Source organism: Xiphias gladius, chromosome 12 (genome assembly GCF_016859285.1).
Source record: "Xiphias gladius isolate SHS-SW01 ecotype Sanya breed wild chromosome 12, ASM1685928v1, whole genome shotgun sequence".
Classification (NCBI taxonomy): Eukaryota; Metazoa; Chordata; class Actinopteri; order Istiophoriformes; family Xiphiidae; genus Xiphias; species Xiphias gladius.
Window position 1 is genome coordinate 3,583,071 of NC_053411.1, and position 23,389 is coordinate 3,606,459.

The following is a 23,389-nucleotide window of genomic DNA, read 5'->3' on the forward strand; positions in this document are numbered from 1 at the left end:
AGTAATATCTTAAGCTTTACTGCTCTGTAACAAGGGAGTCTAATGCTAAAACAGTACTAAATACTGACTGAGGCAAGTCTTCTTATGAATATTAAAAAACCGAATAAACACTAGTAAACAGTGTGAGTTGAATAACCAAGGGATGAGTACCCCCATGTTTGATAAGGCTGTTTCAAAAAATTGTCCTTGGCACATGTGTAGCTTTCACCTTTAAATTCAACTCAACCAAACTACCACTCGTCGTGGTAACTGTTCTCTAAATCTGATTGGTCATCTGGGAGCGTGTTCTTCTTACTGACTCCTGATAGGTTCAAATCGCACGGTGCTTCCTCCGAGCTTGTGCGTCCCGTCAGCGTGCGTTACAAGGAGGTTTACTTGCATAGTTATTAGGAAAATGGCGAGCTGGTGTGTCCGAGCGGTGAGACAGAGCTACTCACTAGTAGCTTCGCCTGCGCTAATACGGTAAACAGCGTCTATTATTGAAATCTGCCTTACGTAGAAACGTTGCGCTTGCTTTGGCGGGGTCGGTGGCTGCGCCGCTGTTATCTTATGGCTGTAGCCGGCTAGCAACGTTAGCTTTCGTAACCGACCATGCTCTTAATGTGGACCAGAGTGTGAAAAAAATACGGACTTAAACTGACCACGGAGACGTGTGTGTTTGTGTCGGACACGGCCTGGCTCGCATTCAAGTCTGTTTAGCGTGGTGGTTTGTGTCATTGTTAGCCTGTCATTGCGAGAAAACAGAGGTGGATGATGACATAACGTGACATGTCCTGAATGATGAACAGAGAGGGATGTAGTTAGTGTATACTAAGCTAACGTTCAGGCTGTCGGCTGTGTGGAGTTTTACCCTAAAGGGATGTGCGTTCGCAGATATTTCATTTTAATCATTTCAAGTGCGTTTTCTAGAGCGAAGACGTCCACTAATGAGTTTGTCTTTTCTTGAATGGAGAGAATACCAATCCAAACTCCATTCATAAATCCGTCAATGTTTCCTGTGTCGTTAGCGAGCGTGCCTCAAGTTTCGTCCGACATTAAATGATTAATCTGTGAAAGGACGTTTTGGCGTCATGTTTCCACGCCACTCTACTGGCTAGGGAGAGATGATGGCACAAGATTGCTCATGGTGAAATACGCCTCAGTACTACTTACAGTCATTCTAAAAAAAAGAAAAAGTTGCCCTTGTATTTAGGCTATACAAGTGAGCGTTCCCCATTGAATGTCACATAGGGTGGTTGCATAACATTCTTACTAAGCACTACTGGCAGTTGGCAGTGGTTTTAATTAAGCTGTCTGATACCATCAGTTAGCAGGACAAAGTGCCAAAATACCCTGACTTGTGTATAAGTTAAATAGTATGTACATTACATATAAGTGGGTTCTTAAAAACTTCCACGGGTGTTCTGTTGGGTTGAGATCTGTTGTCTGTGAAGGCCGTAGCAAATGTTTCTTCACTCATTTATTCAAGTTTTTGTTACCAGTCTGAATACTGCATTTAATAGTACAAGTTAGAGGTGAGGACGGTATTATTTTTCAGCACTGTGCTCTGTAACGGCACTGTTTTAGCTCTATCCATTAAGTTTTTATTCTTTATGACTGCCTGAATGTTGTTATCGCTGTTCATTATGTTCAATTCCAGTGCAGCTGACTGAACTGCTGTCAAAGGAGAAGTGATAGAATTGGTGTGTAATGCCTCTCTGGAAATATTAAGGGTGCAACTAACAGCTATTTCTATGATTTGAGTAATCCACCGATTATTTTTCTCAAAGAATCGATTTTAAAAGTTTTGGCCGATGAAATGTTGAAAGTAATGAAAGAGCCAATTTTGATGTCTTCATAGGTTTTGTGTAGTCCGACCAGCAGTCCAGAAACAAAGAAAATCAATCCACTATCACGTCTAAGAAAAACTGAGAATATTCACGTTTTTGAAGCTGAATCAGTGAATTTGTTAAGATTGTTTCTGATTCATTGTCAGTCAATTGACTAATTGTTTCAGCTCTAGGAAATATCTTAACAGATGGCTGCATTCAGTCAGCTACATATATCTGTTGGAAAGTGACAATAATCAAGCTTAGATACTAGATAATGCAGGTGTGAAGGTACAGTCTGAAACAGTGTGAGAAAAAGTACAAGGAAGTCAGGTTTTATTTAGATTGCCCAATTTCACAATAAATCAGTACAAGCCGAGACAGTGAGTGCACTACATTAGAGGTTAATCGGTTGATTCAGGGTCTGAATATTGGTTCAGAACATCATTAAAGCAGGTAAGTGATGGGGCAGCCACCACCGCTAGGCAAATGACCTATTGTGTGACCTTCCCAACCAGAGCCTCTCCACGACTGTTATGTACAGCCACCCAGCAGAAGAATGGCCACAGGTCTGAGGAGGAGGCTGAGAAGCCAGAGCAGAATGCAGCAGAGAAAGTCCTGATGGAGAAGACCCAGCTGGAGGAGCAGCTCAAGGACATGACAGTAAGTCTGACTTGGCTGCAGAGAGGTCGTCCAGCGGGAGTGGATCTGACTGGTGTTATCTGTTTTACTGAGAAAAAACACTATATCTGCTCTGACTGCAGAGACACTGACACAGATACCCTGATACATAGCTTATAATAACAATATTCTGAATAATGTGCCATATATAAAAACCAATACACTTACAACTTCTCCTAATAACCATATCAATCATTGTTAAGCTTCTAAGAAGGCAGACTAACAAGCCAAACAGTGACTATGTTCAATTCAAAAGCTTCAGCGGCATTTCTCCAACACTCGAGTCGTTTTGTCTGTGTCAGTTAGCCTGCATCCAGACGTCTGGCTTCTCAAAAATTAGGATTTGCTGCTTTTCTCTGTTTCATACCATCGCAAGGTAACATCTGGCCTGTTGGTCGGACCATCGGTTTGAATAACAATTGAAAGATTAATCAAAAATAAAAATACTACTACTACTATTGCAGCCATTGTTTAAAGACACAATGATTTACTTGGTAAAACAGGTGTAATGACCTTTCTGTGTGATTGTAGAGTTCCCCAGCTTAGTATGAACCCAATCTTTACATACAGAGCAATGCTATGTTTAAGCTTACCTAAAACTGAATATAGTGTTCCTGCACACGTATTTATTTGTGGAGGGGTTAATAACAGTTAAACAGTAAAAATTGAGGATCTATAAAATTCGGTTCCATTTTATCAATATCACCTTTACAAAAGTACTTACCAGACATGGTAACTGATTACGGTTTTTAGCCCTGAGCTGCATTAGGTTACGTTGATAACGCTGTGTTTCTGTGGCAGTGCACCAGCGACAGCCGTGGCCGGAGGCGCATAATGTTTTTGGGTTTTCCGTCCGTCCGTGTGTCCGTCTCATTCTCGTGAACAAGATATCTCAGGAACACTTTGAGGGAATTTCCTTAAATTTGGCACAAACGTTCACTTGTACTCAAGGATGAACTGATTAAATTTTGGTGGTCAAAGGTCAAGGTCACTGTGACATCACATCCATCCTGTTCTTGTGAACGCGACACATCAGGAACACCTGGAGGAAATTTCGTTGCATCTGTCCCGAATGTCCACTTGGACTCAAGGATGAACTGATTAAAATTTGCTGGTCAAAGGTCAAGGTCACTTTGACCTCACAAAACATGTTTTCAGCCATAATTCAAGAATTCATAGGCTAATTATGACAAAATACACTTAATACCTTTTGTATTAAATTCCTTCAAAGTCTTCACTACATACATTATATGATTCTGGACAGACATGGAGGTAAACTGCAACTTCACAGGTTGGCAGAGGCATACAAGCATGAGATGGTAATTCTAGTTAAACCATGACTTATGTTTCTTCCATGTTTCCAGGAAAAGTACAAGCGTGCCTTAGCTGACACAGAGAACCTCAGGACCCGGAGTCAGAAGATGATAGAGGATTCTAAATTATACGGTAAAGACTTCATTCCATTTTAGCTTGCTAACAGTTAGCCAAATTTCCACAGGTTGCACCACCTAAAAAAAATCCTGCAGAAATGGATCCTATTTTTCTACATGAATTATCCTGCAGTTGCATCTTCCAACCACTAGATGTCACAACTTTAGGCTATATTACTAAATTGTCTTTGACACATTTATGCTAAAGGTTTAGTTTACTTAAAATTAGTATATGCACTGTCTAAACGTTAGAATGCAGTTGATTTTTTTATTTTTTCCAAATTAAATGTGCATACGTGAGTTATTTTTTACTCTTGGTAATAGACATAAGTCATAAGTGTTATTCTGTAAACAGTTTTTTTTTTTTTTTTTTAATTTAAAGCATTCTGAATAATGTTTTCTCTTCCTTCCATCACCAGGGATCCAGGGCTTCTGTAAGGACCTGCTGGAGGTGGCCGACATCTTGGAGAAGGCCACAGAGAGCGTGCCCAAGGAGGAGGTGACGAGCCAGAACCCTCACCTGAAGAACCTGTACGACGGCCTGGTGATGACCGAGGTCCAAATCCAGAAGGTGTTCACCAAGCATGGCCTGGTCAAGCTCAACCCTGACGGCCAGAAGTTCGACCCCTACGAGCATGAGGCCCTTTTCCACGCCCCTGTGGAGGGCAAGGAGCCTGGCACCGTCGCCATAGTAACCAAAGTGGGCTACAAGCTTCACGGTCGCACCCTCAGGCCAGCGTTGGTGGGTGTGGCTAAAGCCCCCTAGAAAGGATGATGAAACTGTGACAAAGTGGGATTTGTTTTGTTGCCTGGGTGATGGATGACCCCAGGTACAGTAGACTGGTCAAGGCACCCTGCCACCCTTTTCCCATCAGCCTGTCGTCGCACTACCCCTCCACCCCAAGGTGCCTCAAGGAGACAGGAACTCAGCTGAAATGAACTTTGTATCTGGACAATATTCATCTGTTTTTAAGAAACACATCACACTTCGTCTGGCACAGGACAGTCTTTACAGTAAAATTTCAGTTTGTCATCAGTCGTTTCAGACAGTTATTGTCAGTGATTGTAAAAAATGCACCAGGTCAACGGCAGAGGTTTTCATGTCTCTTTCCACTACTATAAATCTTAACTGGAAGAGAAGCAGTTGAAATATTTCTCACTGACTTAAAGAAAAAAAAAAAGCTTAACAAATGATTATAACCCCATCTAATTTCAAGACTTTTTTTTGGGTGAGAGAGAGTGTAAAATCCATCCACAAAGTGAGTGCTGATTCTGAACTGCTGGTATCATTCCGGACTTTTGTTTAAAGCCCTAATTATCTTGAACTTGACTCTGTAGTTGTCTTTTCTTGTTTGTGAGTATTAAATTCAAGGCGTTAATAAAGCGAGGAGCAGTACATGAGGATCTTAAGAAAGGTTGAGATTTTATTTTGTACTGAGGTGCGCTTTCCAAAGCCTTTATAGTAAAGACATCTTTCTCCAGTTCATTTGGATGTGATCAGGCTCTGGTAAGCCAGCCTCAGTCAAAGTAATATCCCTGTGCCACAGTTTGGATCGGTAGAGTTTGACAGTGATGTAACAGCTTTATCTGTGAACTATTGGAATAATTATATACTATATATGGACCTTTGTCCAAACTGTCACAGCATCAGAATAAACTCATCAACTTTGAAAGACTTGTTGGTTCAGTGTATAGGTGTACCCATGATACACATATACAAGTTTGAGCCCACTGTATAACTCACTGACCGACATTGGAACCAATGGCCAATAATACACGGTACATGTTATACTGGAGTGAACCTGGGATACATTACTACTTTAAGGAAACAGAAAACAAACAACAACAAAAAAGTAAAATGTTAACCCTTGTGTTGTCTTAACATTCTGTATACTCCCCTTGACCTAAAGGTCAAAAATGGCCCACCATCAGTAAACACCTAAAATACAGCAGCTGGATTGAATTTTGAACCCCAAATCTATTTTACATGAAGAAACAACCCGTCACTCATCACAAACTTTGTGAATATCTGGGTCTTCCCTCTCCAGAGGGAGAGGGAGATGCAGAAAGAGTGCATCTGATCAGTGGACACCACTTGTTTTTAGTGCAACACCTGTCATAATTGTTCTCTTTATTAGTTCTCTTTACTCCTCTACTAAGTAGAGGTTTATTATCGTTATTGCTAAAGGTACTGCATAGGCATAATTCTTTAGCAAGACATAGCACTTCTGGAGCCTAAGAAAGTAGCAGAAATGTACAGAAAGTAGTTTTCAATGTATTTCATTGAAGGGAAACCAACAGTCTTGAACTTTTAAGGGATAGTGAACATAGGGACATATACTATACAATGAGGAATTCAACTACAACATACTAGTCTTCTCCGGTTTTTTGAACCATTGACCCCACCCACAAGGTGTATAAACAACAATAAATAGGAATAAAATAAGATAATAGATACAAAACAAACACCCTCCTGCAGATGTTCAGTTCCAATCACCATGTCCAGTTTGTCAACTCCTCCTTTGTTGTGGTTGTAGTCCAGGAAGACAGCTGGCTTCCTGTCCTCAGGATCACTGATCTCAGTCGTTTTGTCCGGTGTGCTCATGAGGATCACATTCTTGTTCCTCTTTGGGAGGTAAGAAACAAAAGTGGTGGGGATGAAGGCACACTTTGGTGAGAGGGCCTCTCTTTCCACCTTGTTGCGAGGAGTTCAGACTTGTTCTTTCTAACTGTGCCAACCATGGAGATCTGAGTTCGTAAGAGGTGAAGAAATTGTCACACGCGACATGGTGCCGCCTCAGTCCATCTTTCATGTCAGGCACAACCTCTCCTGGTTCTACTCCAGGCCTCCACTGGTCATCTTCCATGTGTAGGCTTGTATCTTCGAAGCGTAGCTGGATTGTGCGCCACAGGCCACCCATATCATGATGCCATATTTTGCTGGCTTGCTGTGCATATATTGACAAAGAGGACAGTGACCTTTGGACATGAGAGATTACTGACAGTAATTAGTATCAGTGTCACAGAAAACAATCACATAAATCGATGACATTACAGCAATACATTATAGAATTAACAGTGACAATTTATGACATTACAGAAAATAAAAATCTACCTCTGAATGGAACCACTTGCTCATCCACTGTTACTTCAGGCCCACGGTTGTAGAGGTTTGGCAGACACTCCACCCACTTCGCCCAGAACTCTCCAATGGCTGCGGGTTTGTCTCTCCCACATCTTGCAGGTCTTGACACGCAGGTATAAAACCGTAGCATTCTTGAGAAAGTGTGAAAGACTCTCAGTGTCATCGTGGCACGGAAAAATCACCCTTCCACTCTCTGCATCCCAGAGACTAGATGGAGCCTCGCGTGGGGACCAATACACAGCCGCTAAGATTAGCAGCCCTAGGTAGGCACATCCATCCTTTTCCGGTTGTATCCATATTTACGGAAACCCTCCAAATTTGTCATCTCCAGGGTGATTTTTTTCGATGGCTGGTGTGATGAACATTTGAATGGTGAGGCGATTTCCTTGGTATAGGCTACCCCATGTCTTGTGGGCCCCAGGGTCACCCTTATGACATTTTGTGCTGCCACCCTTCCCTGGTTGTCATATCGTGACGAGGATCATGTTATTTTCCTGTACTTTGACAAAAATGTTTATCTTAAAGCTTTGGGGATTTATTCCATCCTGAAGATGATGCATTGTACTCTAGGTTGTTCACTTGTTCGTCCTGGACATCTGAAAAAGTCAGACTTACAACCTGTTGGACACTGAAACTGGGGTTACTGTCATCCGAATCACCTTTATAGCCTCTGAAGGCATTCCCCATTCCCTACAGTGCATCCAAGAAGTGTTCATTTTGTCTGAAATCGAATTTAAAATTGTCGGTGAACTTGAGTGGTGTGTGGGGTCGTGGAGAGGAGATGCCGCACACACACAACAAAGTTCTAGTTTTGTCCGAGTTCAATGAGTAGTGTTCATAATCTCAATTTCTGTGTAAATGCTTTTATAACTGCCAGGTCAAAATGGACCCTAGCCCAATCTTTGTACCCTGTTGGTGTACAGCTTTCGTGGAAATATAAACGAAGGTGATATTTCACTTTTTCTAAAGCTGAAAGGATCATTTAGGGGGTTTTCTCTGCTGTTACACATAGCGACAGGTCATTTTTGACCCTTAAGACAACACAGTGATAAAAGTTAAAGGCTTATTCGGTTCCAACTTTTCATATAACTGTTGAATAGCTTTATATATAGACTTGAGTCAGATTGTTCTGTATGGGCTTTGCCAATTTAACAGACACCTACATGATGTCTATGGGAATCTACTGTATCTTAATCTATCTTGAATCTGACTTGTCAATAAAGTTTTAAGTACTCATATATGAAGTATCCTAACATGATCATACTTATTTGTTTCTGACGAAGCCTTGTGTCCTCAAGTAAAACATTGAACCTCTACTTGCCATTTCAAGGTCTGTTAGTTATAAATTGCAGTAGTTTTACTCAATATTAAAGAATAAGGCTGGTGATATTCTATATTTTTTTTTATTAATTACAAATTCCATGAAAAGACCCAAACCAACAGTTAACTGATTCAACTATCAAATGGTGTGTATCCAAAGCCTGATATATCTTATTCCTCTGTAATATACAGCTCTGTTGTTCTTAAAAAAAAACTAAAAAAAAACATCAACAATCAGCACTAAATCTGTATTATTCTGTAGCTGAAAATAGTACTCAACAAAAACACTATTTCCACCATTTGAATTAAAATTGCTAAAAACTCCAAAAGCTGTTTTAGGAAATTACTGAGCTACTTCAAGAGATTTGCATCTTCAGTAGGAACCAATAAGCTAAGAAAGGGGAATCAGAAAGTATGGAGAGATGTTGGTCTTTTTGTGGGATTTGAGAATTAGAAAATAACTCAGGCCACATTCTTTAAAATGCAATTATTAAGTTACTTTGTACAGGTCATATTTACTTGTATTGTTTCCCCCACTAACTAAAAACTTCGAATGTCATTTTCATGATCATAATTCTGGAGAACATCATAACCAATGTAACCCTTATTAACATCATGCTCCCGTTCAGAAGTGGTCCACAGTTGCAGCTTGAGAAACAAGCCCTCTCTTTGTGACTCTACGTTTCTCCTTTAAGGTTCACAGTTACCACAAAGTATTGAAGAGGAAACAGGACTATTCAGAATTATAAGTATTTGAACTTTTAATACATCTCCATACATACCTTGTCATGTGCAACAACAAAGTAATGGGACAGCAAAACAGCTCAACTATATCAGACTGACAACAAGATTAAAGACAGCTCAAAAGCATGCCATCACTATACCCAAAGCTCCAGAAAATGATTCTTTGTGATCCAAAATGTTTTTTTTTTATTAAAAAAACTATAAAAATTTCCATGACACAAAATACTGTACATTTCACAGGTCAGTAATTATACTTTCTTTTTCCAATTTATCTTACAAAATTATTTACATTTGGTGCCATAAAGTAAGCAACCCCCCCCCCCCCTTACAAAAGATATCCGCCCACTGGGAGAAAAAAAATCTAATATTTTCCTCTGAGACATTTACACCAAAACACAACACTTTGGAACACTTGGTTGCACATGCAGAGCAACACCACTGTCAAAACCTGAAAAAAAAAGTCGGGCATTGAAAAAGAAATCATAATGGTGACATTCAAACAAAGGAGAACCATCAAACCGCTTCAGCTGACGGTTCCACGTCATCGCTGTTTGGTTTATAGGCCGGAAATCAGCATCGCCTTTCTAAAACATTCTGAGTCAGATGGAATTTTGGCTCTTTGAGCTAACCTCTGACCTGAAAAATGCTTATTATTTCTGATTTTAAACAACAACAGAATGCTTGCTCTTCCCCCTCAGCTTCAACATAAAATGCCTGGCCTGTTGCTGAGTCAACATCTTCAATAAACCCACTACAGCTGAGTAATACATCTAACTCCAATCAGAACGTGATCGCAATGGGTCAATATGCAGCTGCAATAGTCTAAAAAACTAATCTATGAACAGGAGCTGACCCACTATGAATTTTAGAACAATTTTTTCTTTTTTTCTTTTTACTCAATATATTCAGTGGTTTCACATACTTTAGATCTGTGGTTCTCTAAATCATGTAAAACAGCCCAGTCAATTTCCAAAACACAAGCTGAATTCTAATGCAAAGATGAAGAGGCTTTAATCATTAAAAGATATGGAAATATTTTTCTTAGTGCCACCTAACCTCAAGTAAACAAAAAGGTAGTCCATCCCCTAATACGTTTTGACTTCCCTACCCTGTCACCCTGGCACTCAGCCCAAAGCCCATTCGTTCCAACGGAAGACATAACATTTTGTGGAAGAATAGGTCCAGTATACATATTTATGTATTTTTTTTAAAAAGGCTCATTAATTTCCTAAAACAGGCAGGCAAAATAGTTTTTAGCAAATGTCACTCAAACAGAAGGAAACTGTGCATTTGTTGGGTACCATTTTGTGTGGTGGATTAATACACATTTGGTGTGCTACCAAGTGTTATGCTATTCAGTTTTTTAGTAGTGTTTGGTCATCAGTGGAGCTCTGTGGCACAGAAGAATGAGATATATCACAGTAATTGTTAGTGGGATACATTCATTGTTGGTTCGGGGTGTTTTCATTGGATTTGTTGACAATAAGATACCTTTGGTAAGCTGTAGTGTTTGACTAAAATGGTACACGGTTTGGAGCACCACACCAATGAATTATGATCCATTTATGATTATAAAAGAACATTAACACCCTCCACAGCTGATCCACAATCTCTGGACAGAACCCTCGAGTTCTTAGATGCTACAGTGAAGAAGAGGCCAGTCCTCTTCCACAACCAGGAAAAAAGGCAAAGCTACATTTTTAAAAGGTAAAGACTACCACTACAGAACCAATGTCACCCATGACTTGCATTTCCTCAAAAAAAAAAAAAAAAAAAATGCCTACTTTCCAACAGACAGTAAAGAAGAAAAAGATTATGAATCTAGCACAAATTCCAGCTCAGGTTAACATATTCACATGCCTTTCTTCTCTTGAATTCTAACACTCCCGCTGTGAAATGACAGCCGATTCAATAACTTCATTTACATTTAAATAGTACGATAAGCACCACTCAGCTTGGCTTGCAAGAAAAGCGTAAAAAGCAGGAAAATGAGAATGAGTCACCAGTGCTGCTGTTAGAGTTCTGCCTTTAAGACCAAATGAAGTTACTTTTGAAAGACTGATGACAGGCTCCCAAAGAGGAGGGCAGGTAACATCTGTCTGACAGACCATCTGGGAAGCGGTGTGTATATGAACTGGTCAACCATAGGACTGATGTGGAAACTCCAATGCACACACTGAGAAGGAACCCTGCTGTTTTATTGTACAAGAGGTGTAATATAAGCCTGCCATGCAAACACACATAAAAAAAATAAAAAAAAAACAATCTGGAATTGTGCTTAAGCGTTTGAGTAACCATGGTTAACACATTAACCTTACACATTCGGCTTCTTTACCTGTATCGTACCCAGTGGTCAGTAGAACTTTTAAATCTGTGCTAAGCTGCACGAGACGTTTCTGTAAAAGAAACGTTTTTTTGGGCCAAATGCACAAAGTGGCGCTCCAAAAAATTTCAGGGGGACAAGCTAAACAGCTTAAATAAAATACAGGATTTGGGAGGCTGATACGGATCACTTAAGGCCCCAAATACATATTTTCTCGGTCAGCTTCTTCCTATGAGTAATGGGATCCTACAAAAACACAAAGGTTTTTCTGCCAAAGTTGTGGTTATTTCACAGAAGTGATGTCTGTGTTTGTTTTCTCTGTGCTGTTGTTACTGATTTGAAGTAACCCAGTTGGAAAAATGTTACATTTCAGGATTTCATGATGTCTCACATGATTCCAAGCACCAATCAGGATTTAGCAACACTTTCATCGCAGACAGCTGATGGAAGGTTTGGTCGCTGACTATCAGATCTGATCAAACCACACCAACAGAGTTCTGATGAAGCAGAGTTTTTGAGTGTTACACTCTTAATAAAAAAACAGCTAAAGATGTTTTTTAACTCGTATTGTTGCTTATTTGGTGTGACTACTTAATGTTACAGAGAATTTTTTTTTTTTTTTTTTTTAAACAAACACATAATCTCAATGAATATTTTTCATCAGGATCCTTTAAATTTACTGATCAAAAGAATCGTCACCAAGGTATGTACTGAGTGGGAAGTTTTGCATTTGAAAAATAAACTTGTCTGTGTTCTCTGGTGGACAGACTGTGTAATGGCAACACTGTTTCTACATGATCTCTTAACATATCTTTGGCATTTCTTGTTATTTATTGGCCAGCATATGACCCCATACTGATACCCGATAAATCTGGGATGAGCTAATACCCAGCAGTTTTATCACATCAGCCAACTGATCAATCTAGCTCCATGGTGATGCATCAGTCGGACACATCGGACTGATATAAATTGCCTTCAGGCAGCAGCAAGTGCTCGACGGTAGTTGCACCCTGCTGCTTTTTCTTTTCCTTCTCTTGTAGGCAGTAAGAAGGAAAGAAATGAGTCAGAGAACTGAGAGTTTACTTAAGTTGCATGACAATTTCTAGGAAATTGAAGGCCTTAAAATGTTAGAAATTTCCAACAGCTACTTCCTGCTGAAAAGTTACCAAATGCAGCTTTAACTGGTGAAACACCTAATAAAGTTGACCAAAATAGGTAGAGTCTGTGAGATACTGACAAAACATCTGCAACCACAACAGTGATCATTTTGATCGCCCATCAGAGCCATAGCTGTCAAACATTCTATTTCCAGTAAATGCGATGTAGGATTTAAACTATTATTTCTCCATAGACAGCTTCAATGAACCTGTTGCAATAACACTACAATCTCTCTGCAACTACGGAATACTTGTTAGCATTGCATCTATCATCCTGTAGTAACAATATAGACACAAAATACTGTGAACCCACAGAGTTGTATTCCACCCCTGTCCCTTTTCAAATGCAAAAATATAGGCTTATTTTTGCTCCTAGCCCTGGTACGAAAATATACTTCTTTCCAGCGGGGCATCCTCTTTCTTCGCAATGTACATATTCACAAGGTCACCTTTGGGAAAAAAAATGGTGAAAGCCAGTAGTTTTGTCCAGCTTGTAGAGCTTATAGTAAATCAGCTATCAGCAATCATCAACCTATTACTTCCATACCAAAGATGGACCGCTAAGAGGCGTCTCGGGATATCCAGCCACTTTCTGTGAGGAAGGTGAGAATGCGCTTCTTGAGGACTTTGTCCAGGTAGCTGGGCAGTCGGCTCTTGGCCGGGATGCCTTGCCTTTTCTGCAGATGATCTTTGATGATGATGGTTTTGACAGTCAGGTAGCGTGCCGGGCTGAGGTTGAGAGAGTTACAAAGCACCTTCTCCCTGTCCGACAGCAGTTCAAAGCCCGTCAGATTCTCGATGGCAGCAAACTCACCATCTTTACCCTCTTCTTTGATCCCACCTCCTACCCCCAACCCTCCTGCAATGCCGCCTCCTCCTCCAGCTCCACCTCCGAGTCCCATCACCGAGCCAAGCCCGCCCCCTCCTCCGCTGCCCCGTTTGGAGGTGACCACACTTTTGTTCTCCTTGCGTTTCTCCCGTTTGTGGCGCGCTGCTTCATACTCAGCAGACTCTTCCAGGCGGGTGATGCCATTGCGGCGGTAGCGCTGCAGCTCACGCACCTTGGCCCTAAGCACGCGCTCTTTATGCATGTTCTCAAAGAAGTCTTCAAACTCCCGATGGGCCATGAACTGACAGAGCCCCCGCAGCCGGACCCGCTGCTCCTTCTCTTCCTTGGTGATCTTTCTTTTGGGTGTACTCGGAACAGTACCTGATCCCGCCGCTGTTGTGGAACCTGATCCAATTGCACCACCGCCAGCTCCCACCACGCCCACACCACCAGCAGCACCTATGACTCCCAGCGCTCCTGGTTTCTCCTTCTCCTTGTCTTTCTTGTCTCGACCCAGGAACACAGGAACCAGGTTGTAGTCTCGGGCGATGTTCTTACGTCGCTGGCGCTCTCTGAGTTTCCGCACATACATGTCCACGTGGGCACGTTTCATCTCAATTTCCACATCCTCGTCGTCATAGTTCACAGACAGCCCGCTAATGAGCTTCTCTGCGTCCTGGTCATATTCAATCTCATAGTCGTCACGCAGTGGCATGTAGCCCAGCTGCTGCTGCTCAGCCAGGCTGATATCCAGCGGGGGAAGAGGGGTGGTGAGGCTGGGCGACAGGGGGCCCCCGCTTGGGCAGGTGTGGTCAGTTACCCGGTTGGGAATACTGTCAGGGATGCAGGCCTTACCCAGGTTTCCATGGATGTACATGGTGACATAATGTTCCATGACTTCCTGAGGAGTACGGGATGCTCCAACGTGAGCGGCCATGTCCTCCTGAAAGACAAAAAACAGGAAGTTGTTACTAATGAGGATGGTGGAAGAAATGGAAAAAAATATTAATTAATATTAATTATATTAATTATACAGCTAACAGAATGTGCTGGAATACGAACCAGAGCAGAGCTGAACTCAACTGATTCAAGAAAAAATTGGCAACGATTTTGATAATCAATATTTAAGTCATTTCCTAAGCAAAAATACCAAACATTCTCCGATTCCAACTTCTCAAATGTTGTCTCTCTTTAATACCTTTGAAATTTGAATACCTGGACTGTGGATGAATCGAGTCCATAAATTTGTTTCTCCCAAGAACAGGGAACGTCAGATAAAATTACTGACAGACACATAACTTTGCAAGATGTTTCTTATTAATAGTAGAGCAACAGGTCAAGTGGCTAAATCTTATTCTGAACGGCAGAGTAAAGTGTTTTACTAATCAGGACATACATTGTGTGCTCCCACAGATGCATGCAGGTAGTTGAATAAGACTTTGCATTAAAACATGTTCATCTGTCCATCTTTCACATTATTGAAGAAAAATGTAATACATTTCGTCATGGTGCTCGTTTTCATAGGTTATGTTTGATTTAGTTTTGTTTTCGTCAGGACAAAAAAGGTTGTCGAATATTTTCCCTCATAGTTTTCATTAACGAAATTAACACCGCAGAGAGATTCTTTTCTAGGACTGCTTGAGTCCCATGCTAGTGCTAACTTGATTTCCAGAACTTCCACATTGTGGCTTTAAGTTGACTTAACTAAATAATGAATTCATGTTAACTTGGGATTAACTGGAGTGACTCTTTCAAGGAAATTCCCTATAACTAGTACCAATTTAAATGTATGTCTGTTTGTTTTTACAGTAAATTTCTGAGGAACTCACTTTTAAAAATTACAAGCCTGTAAGGCATTTCCCTACTTTCTAATAATGTGCTGACTGAACAGAAAAATAATTCTGAAATCAAACTTTATCCCATATGAAAATAAAGGTTGGCTTCAGCCCTAAACCAGACTCAGTGCATTATTGGATTCAGTGGTACCAAATAAAAGACTGTTTTCATAAAGCATGTATTCAGTCTAATGCCAAGGAATGAGGTTATATATTACATTTAGAGTGATCTTCTTGGTTTGTGCTATATACAAAGTTAGGACAATTCATTTAGGAGGGTTTACCCTCCACTGAGGTATAACCGTACAACATATTAACACCCACTATTATGGTATATACTGAGGGCAAGATTAGTTGAGTTGAGTTTCTGGTGAAAGATTTTCAGTTTATTAGAAGTTATGTGCTGTTTCCTTTCTCGTGTCAATCCTGGGGCGGCCGTGTCGGCTGCTTTGTGATTGCGGTGACTTCTGCTGTTGTAACAACACACTCTCCCATTTAACTGTCTGTCCATTTGAAAACGTGAAAGTCGCCTGGCGCTATTTTTCGGGCCAGTTACTCGTAAACTCCTGTTTTTAAATCTGCCATGTCGTTAATGCCTTGCGGAGCCTTCAACTGTGGAATTTGACACACTTCGAAACTAAATTTTGGGACGGCGAAGTCAAGAGTGGCAGAGCTGATGTCCCACTCGCTTTTAATGCCCAGTCGTCCAACTTTTACGACAGTATGAACAGAAAATGGGTAGCCGTTTTCCCCTCTCTCAAAAAGGTCATTAACGTTGTCGTACTATTCTCGCGACTTGCTAACTTTCGCTCCTGACATTTTCTAAGCACTTTTAACAAAACCCTCGTAGGTGTATGTGTGTCCTGCAGAGATAAATCGAGTTAATTAACTTAAACTGTGATGTACCCAGTTTCCAAATCCATATTGTTCGATAGCATCGAGTAGCGACTGCTCTTCCCTGCTGGTCCATCCTCCCTCTGCCTCGGGACCCCAGAGAGAGAACCGACCGCCGTCGACCTGCTGGTAGCCGTGCCATCTCCGGTGATTACCGATTTCTGCGCCCGCCGAGAAGCACTCCGGGCACAGCTCGATATCGGGGCAGTCGGTGCAGCGAAGCCGCAGGTTTGTAACATCTGCAAGGCAGTTAACGCAGTACTTCTTCCCCAGGTCGGCCATGTTGCCTGGCTCCTGCTTCTTGTTGTTGGAGGCAGAATTTTGCGCCTGCGCGCCGCGAGCCTCGCAGCGCGACCTACTCACATCCTGCTTTTTAATATTAATGAGTATGGGTCAGGGTGCCCGTGATTGGTTATTCGATCCCAGTTTCCAGGACAACCGAAACAAAACGAATAGTTTCATTGACTACAGAAATGCAGGAGCCTTATAGCTACACACAAATTGAATAATTCGTTTGGGTATTGTTTTTATCGAAAAATGGACAGAAAACCAGAACAAGAAGAAAATGAGGTGGAGAATGACACAGAGAGGGATACGTCTGCTTATTCCTCCAATGAGGACAATTCTCCCATTGCTGTTAATGGAAATGAAAAAGAAGGTGTCCCAGCTGAAGGGGGGGCATCACATCATGAAGAAGAAAACTCTGGAAGTATGAAATCTACAAAGGAGCCCCCTGCTGAAGCAGCCGCCTCTGAGCCAGAAGAGAACTGTGGAGATGAGCTCCCTGGTGTCCACAGCACCACCACAAGCAAAGACCTGGAGGTGAAGACCAATGAGGTCATTGAACAGCCAGTGTCCCATGAGGAGAGTGTTGTTTGTGACATCAACAGCAATGATGACGATGGTCCTCCCAGACTGCATCTCGAGACCCCGGAGAGAGAGGCTACCAGTCCTGCGCACGAGGAGGAAAAGGAGGCTGAAGGGGAGGAGTTCACCGCTCCTCCTGCAGAAGAAGAAGACATCACCCATGAGAAATACATGCAGCTCCTCCAGGAGCTGTGCGAGGAGAGAGATAAAGCCAGCCAACACAGCAGCCAGCTGCAGATGAAGCTGGCAGAGTATTTCTGCAAGAAGGCCGGGGACGACGCCCAGCTGGAGAGGGAGACGCCGGAGTCGGAGCAGCTGCAGGAGTATGAGAAGTACATTAACGTCCTGACTGATGTGAAACAGCAGCTCACCACTAACTCAGAGACAGCTCAGCAGCAGGCAGAAGAGCTGAGGTTACAGTCCCAAGAGAAGCTGGACAAGGTTGGTCATATTGTAAGGGCCTGAGCAGATCGCTCTAAAGATTAGCTGACACTAATTTCCCAGTATTTAGGAACAGAAGAACCCTGCCTGGTGATCTGGGGATAAGCTCAGGTTCATGATGCTGCATGTTTTCATATTTCATGGCATAAAAAAATAAGTATGGCAATCACCTAATATACTGCATATTGACATACATTTACATATTGATTTACATTGTTATACTCTATACTCAATATTACAGCAGAATAGAACAGTAATGATTAAAGTTGATGAAAGCTTCAAAATTTTCTCACTCAGTTTCTGGTAGATCTTTTTTTTTTCGGAACAGGAAACAGAAGCTGCTAGTGCACAGGAGATCAGAAAGTTGCTGTTGTTTGTTTCATCCATAGAATAAAGGGCAAAATAAAGGGAGAATAGAAGAAGAACTGTGTAGTTATGTGCAGCAGTGGCCACCGTAGTTTAACTGATGTAACTGTCAGAGGAACCGACAGAATTGACAGAAAAGAGAATTACGCCACATTGTGAAAGTCAAACCTCTTCAAAGGAATCGAAGGAAAGCGACATCAGGGTATTTGACACAGTGTGTGATTGACAGGTGATCTCTGGGAAATGCAGCCGTGTTAAGTCTGATAAATGTCCTCCAGTGATGTCACTTGAGTCACTGTAGGTTGGAGCTGAAGACTGCAAGTGTGACAGTGAATAAAATCTGTGGGTGTTGAGTTAGAAAGAGGTGAGCTTACCAGACCTCTGAAGCCTGCTCCTCATCTCTGCTTGAGGGTAGCAGCTTGAGACTACACTAGCCACTACTAGTGTAACACACCCCTCCGGCTGTGCTTCCAGCGGTCAAGTTGCATTGCGGGTAACATAGGTGCCAGGTTTTGTCAAGGTAGAAGAACGTGTGGAATAAAAAAGACGTTATATCTGGTTCTGCTGCGTCGATTTTGATCCTTTTTTCAAAGCTGTCCATCGAGAATCCAACAATGTTATAGGAGTGCAATGCTAAATCAGTGGAGTACTCCTTTAAGATTTGAAAACAAGTTGTCAGGTACTTTAAACGGTCCCCTGTCTCTGCAGGAAAAAGGAGTACAAGGGGTCTACACATGCAGCTGTGCAGTGAGCTGGGTGAATGTGACATGCATACTGAACCATGCAGACACTGCTTTCAGCACTATGCAAATGGGAATACCTTAGGAACAAACAGAAAGAATATTTTGCAAAATACAACTCAAAAGTCTGGTATGCTTTTTGGGAATTTAAATTAAATTAAATTAAAAATTAAATGAAAACATATACCAAGTACTCTTTTAGACATGGCTCAGTGCGTGCATTTTCCTGCATATATAACAATCTTTGTTATCCAAAATATAGTTTAGCCCTAAAACAGGAAACCACTACAGGTGCCCAGTAAGTGTTGATTGTTTTTGTTATGGTTTACTGATCAATGGGTAAAACTGTCTAATCTGCGTCCTCAGGTGGAAAATGAATGGCAAGCGTTTTTGGCACTGAAGCGGCACATAGCTGTGACAGTCCTGAGCCGATGCCTGGGTAAACATGCGGCTCAGGCCAAAGTGGACGCAACCCTGGCAGCAGAGCAGTTTCGGCAGGACAAGCTGATCAAGCTGCGCCTCAAGCACATCAAGCTGAGGATCAAGATTCACAGGTTGGAAGGACAGCTCCGAGACGGGGAAGAACACGACAGGGATCCCCTAAAGCTCCAGTTTGAACAGCTGCAGGTGGAAAGGCTGAAGCAGAAAAAACAGGCTGAAAAGGAAAATGAGGAGTCGTTAAAGCTGCAGAAAAAGATCAGCAGCAGCTTGGAGGTAAGTTGAAGAACAGACTGGGTCAAAGTAATTTCTGTAGTTGCCTCACGGAATATGATTTCCAGTTAATAGGTAATAGTCAGCGTTGTGTTTTTTTTTCTACTGTATCAGCTCCTGTCGAACATAAAGGAGAAGCTGTTCTGGAGCGAGATGAAGGTTCAGGCCAAGCGAGAGCAGCTGGCCGAATTGGAGGCCATGGTGGCCAGGAAGAGAGACCTCCTGACCAGGACCAAGCAGTCACACAACAGCCTGCAGAGAGACAACCTGAGGCTAAAAGAAAGTCGTGGATTGCTGGGGAACAGGGTCCTGCTGTGGGACTTTGAGAACACTGTGGATGCCGCCAACCACCTGGAGGAACAACTGGAGAATCTTAAGTGCCGGCAAGCTGAAATTGTCTTCAACCATGGCAGATGGAAGAAGAACCTGGAGACAACTTAATGAATGAATGAGCAAATGACTGAATTAACATGTCAGTCCAAAAAAAGCCAGATTCAACAGACAAGGGCCATCAGGAATAAAAACGAGTATCAGGCCTTAAAATTTGTAGTTTTATCCTGTGTAGTCTGTGTTTAGTGCACTTCACAAGGTGATAACCGAAAAAGACAAGCTCTGTGATACTTTGAAAGCCATAGTCAGGGTCAAAACCATGGTCAGGGCTCCACATGTCCTCTAAAAGATCTGTCAGCCAAGTGACAGCAGGAGCATGAACACCTTTCAAAAACCATTTCAAAGACTTGCATGTCATGTAGTCTGATCCTGGCATTACTGTAAAATGTATGAAGTCGAAATTATTGTTAAAGCCTATAAAATCATGATTTATGATTCACGAGAGATTGCAGCAAACATGGGTAACGTCTTAAAATAAAAATTTGGTTCAGTATTTTATCAATTAGTGCAGATTATCAGTCTTTGTTTTAGTGCTCCACAGCAGTGGATATGCAGTGCTTTTGGACAGTAAAATGGTTATCAGAGAGTTTTGATTAACTCATATAGTATGAAATGAATGGTTCAACATTTTGAGAAATACATTTATTCACTTTTTGGCCAAGAGTTAGATGAGAAGAATGATGAGAAGATTGAAGCTGGAGCCAGAAGGCAAGTAGCTCAGCTTAGCATAAAGAGTGCAGGCAGATGTAAACAGCCAGGTTGTCCAAAATTCAAAAATATTCCTACTAGCACGTCTAAAGGTCACCTTGTTTGTTTTAATCCATACAGAAAAAGAAATACTTTACATACTGTAACTATTGGCAAACAGCAGCTGGGCGCAGTCTTCACCTGAAGTCTTGTCACCATGAGATTAATAAAATGGTTAACAGAGAGTTTCGATAAACAGATATACTTATAAAGCAATGGTTCAGCATTTGGGGAAATGCACTAATTCACTTTCTTGCAGAGAGAAAAGTGAGAGGATCTATACCACTCACATGTCTAAAGCCAGGAAGCAATGAGTTCAGCTCACCATAAAGAATGGAAGCAGAGGGAGACAAGTTCTCATGCGTTCTCATGTGTACACACAAATGTATGCAGATGTACATTTATTTCCTTGCAGACAGCGAGCAGCACAGTGACTTCTGAGACTGTTGTAGTCACCTTAAGGCTGTTATATACTAAGCTATCGAAAAATACGTTAGCAGGCCTATGTTTCAACTTTTCATCTTGAACATATTTTGAACGGAGCCAAGCTAGCTGTTTCCCCCCAATCTTCTCATGTCATTCTCATTAAAAAGAAAGAAAAAAAAATTTCCCAGGTTTCCCAAAGTGAACTATTACTTGAATTTTATGTTGAGGGGATTCAAACCATCTCTGGCACACTATCTCACTTTCTACCTTTTTGTGTAGAGTGCATGTTCAAATCAATAGCAATAAAGATGAAGAAACTGCTGAACACAGTTCCACCTCTTTTGTCTAACCGTGAGATCCAATGACAGATTCACACAGTACAAACTCCGCTTCACCCTCTCAAGCATAGCATGCTGTTTTCACTTTCAATCAGTAGATGGGACTATTGTACATTAGTGTATATTCAGACATCTGAGAAGAGAATTCACAGCTACAGACAAGTGTGTGGAGACGTGCATAATTCGTGGCCTTTAAGTTCTCTGTCGAAAACAAAATCATTTGTCTCCGTCAATGCGTCCAGCTTGGCTCATTGTTTCAGTCTGCACCTCAGATAAAGTAAGACGAAGGCAAAAAAAAAGATAATCATATCAAATGTATGTGTACAGTAAATGGATATGATATATATTCAGCATTTCATTGAAATGTATCTACTGGTTAAATGAAGTAATCAATAATAAAACCAAAGTATCTGAATGACTGAAGTTTTAATCTCTTAAAGCGGGCTTCAACAGCTACAAAAATAAACAAATCTCCCACCACCGCAAGTAGTTGGCCATTATCATACATACATTTTTCTAACCTATTATTGTAATAATGAAAAAGAGATTACATATGTATCTTAGCGTAAAGAAAAACAAAAGCTTTTCAAATAAAATGCATACTGTCATCACCCCTACTCTAAACCTCACATCCTTCGCACCCCCACCATGGTTCTCCAAAGTACCCCACCCTGTAATCCCTCCCCCTCCAGATCAAAGGGATACCAAAATATCACATTTGAGGCTTCTTCCTCAGTGGGTTTGAATGTCGTGCTTCTCTTGCAGAGTCCTGAACCACAGCTGGGACGAGTCCATACAGAAGTCTTCTTTATTTTTAAGGCTGACACTGTGAACCAAAAGACATATATTATAAATATGATATGTAAAGCATATTTTGTATAGCTGCAAAAGCCTAACATGTTCATGGAAGGATTAATGAATGGGCCTACTGGGCAACGGCCAGAGCCTCTGTTTAAAGACTGTTAAGATTTCTTATTGAAAAGTCAAACAACAACAAAGAGAAGAAAATGGTTGTAAACACATGGTTCAAAGTCGCCCCTGGCTCCCCGGCTCAACAAGCGAGAGACAGAGAGAGAGCAGCGGTGGTCGAGTGCGCTAGAAAGTGAATGAAGAGAGGGAGAGGCATTAGCACAACTAAAGTTCTCGGCAGGCAAGCAGAACTCGACTTAACACCTGTCTCAGAATATGAAAAAACGTGCCTTTTTTCGTTTGTTTTCTCGTGATCTTATTTTTTCACCGCTTTTTACCCATGAAAAAGAAAGATGCCTTGTATTTCAATTTTAATTTTTGTATTTTAAAATGAAAATCAAATAACCACCACACTTTTTTTTTTTTTAAAAGGAAAATCGAACGACCGAAAGATACATGGACCAGTTCTAAAATTCTCCACAGTACTGTATGGATGATTTTGAAATGGTAATAGCTGGACTCTCGAAATTTTCATACACTAATGTTGCAAATAGCTTTTGACACACATGTGGCCAAAAGCCTACATCCTACTTACAGACTAATATGATAAAGCCAAACAGCAGTGACATACCACTAGTCAAAGTGGCATAATTCTAAGAATCTGCATATGACACTAAGACATGAGTGGCAAAGTGTCAGTATGCCACCAGTATCCCCTATTCGTTCACTCCCCAATGGCTCTGCTGCCTCTGCCGCAGCTTCACAATGCTAAGCCAGCAGTTCAAACACACACAGCTCTGAGCCACCATTCTGGCCATCACACAGCCTATATGTCCCGGTCACTTTTTCCAGTTTTTTTTGGAATTTAAGTTGTTCAGATCCACTGAATAACCTTAAATGGTACAAAGGTAAGCTCTAAACTGCCCGAAGTTAAAAAAAACAAAAAAATTTTAAAAAGTTGAGGTCACCAAAAACTGAAAAATAAGAAAAACCGGCCTTCTTCAGGAATCAAGAGATTGGTTAACTTACAGCTTCTCTGCAGCACTGGAAGTAACTGAAGCTTTGAATGTTAATGCAAACAATTCCCACAGGTGTCCCAACTTCTGCTGATGATGTACAAACCCTCTGTCTGTACAACTGCATTGTTGGAACAAACTGTGTTACTACAGCCTCTGATGCATCATTTAGACAATACTGTACTGCAGGATGTAGTACTGTATATTATGCCATAAATAATATACAACCATATGGCCATATATATATATATATATATATATATATATAATAC

General features: G+C 41.3%; 3 protein-coding genes across 3 annotated transcripts; 2 read left to right on the plus strand and 1 right to left on the minus strand.

Moving 5' to 3' along the window:
- Window positions 1–308: 308 nt before the first annotated feature.
- Window positions 309–5,592, plus strand: grpel1 (GrpE-like 1, mitochondrial). Its single transcript, XM_040141391.1, has 4 exons — window positions 309–462; window positions 2,327–2,471; window positions 3,854–3,935; window positions 4,339–5,592. The coding sequence occupies exons 1-4, from the start codon at window positions 395–397 to the stop codon at window positions 4,683–4,685; spliced, it is 642 nt and encodes a 213-aa protein (XP_039997325.1). The 5' UTR covers window positions 309–394; the 3' UTR covers window positions 4,686–5,592.
- Window positions 5,593–11,386: 5,794 nt separating this feature from the next.
- tada2b (transcriptional adaptor 2B) lies at window positions 11,387–16,487 on the minus strand. The gene is made up of 2 exons (XM_040141359.1): window positions 16,179–16,487; window positions 11,387–14,380 (listed from the first exon to the last, which is right to left on the minus strand). The coding sequence occupies exons 1-2, from the start codon at window positions 16,446–16,448 to the stop codon at window positions 13,169–13,171; spliced, it is 1,482 nt and encodes a 493-aa protein (XP_039997293.1). The 5' UTR covers window positions 16,449–16,487; the 3' UTR covers window positions 11,387–13,168.
- A 100-nt stretch (window positions 16,488–16,587) lies between these two features.
- On the plus strand, window positions 16,588–21,550 carry ccdc96 (coiled-coil domain containing 96). Its single transcript, XM_040141358.1, has 3 exons — window positions 16,588–17,474; window positions 18,947–19,294; window positions 19,406–21,550. Exons 1-3 carry the CDS (start codon window positions 16,704–16,706, stop codon window positions 19,730–19,732), a joined length of 1,446 nt encoding a protein of 481 aa, XP_039997292.1. The 5' UTR covers window positions 16,588–16,703; the 3' UTR covers window positions 19,733–21,550.
- The last annotated feature ends 1,839 nt before the right edge of the window (window positions 21,551–23,389 follow it).

Coding starts and splice junctions, on each gene's coding strand:
- grpel1 (XM_040141391.1), top strand. CDS start 395: ATGGCGAGCTGGTGTGTCCGAGCGGTGAGACAGAGCTACTCACTAGTA. Junction 463..2,326: donor GCTTCGCCTGCGCTAATACG/GTAAACAGCGTC, acceptor CTTCCCAACCAG/AGCCTCTCCACGACTGTTAT. Junction 3,936..4,338: donor AGAGGATTCTAAATTATACG/GTAAAGACTTCA, acceptor TTCCATCACCAG/GGATCCAGGGCTTCTGTAAG.
- tada2b (XM_040141359.1), bottom strand. CDS start 16,448: ATGGCCGACCTGGGGAAGAAGTACTGCGTTAACTGCCTTGCAGATGTT. Junction 14,381..16,178: donor AATATGGATTTGGAAACTGG/GTACATCACAGT, acceptor TTTGTCTTTCAG/GAGGACATGGCCGCTCACGT.
- ccdc96 (XM_040141358.1), top strand. CDS start 16,704: ATGGACAGAAAACCAGAACAAGAAGAAAATGAGGTGGAGAATGACACA. Junction 17,475..18,946: donor CCCAAGAGAAGCTGGACAAG/GTTGGTCATATT, acceptor CTGCGTCCTCAG/GTGGAAAATGAATGGCAAGC. Junction 19,295..19,405: donor AGATCAGCAGCAGCTTGGAG/GTAAGTTGAAGA, acceptor CTACTGTATCAG/CTCCTGTCGAACATAAAGGA.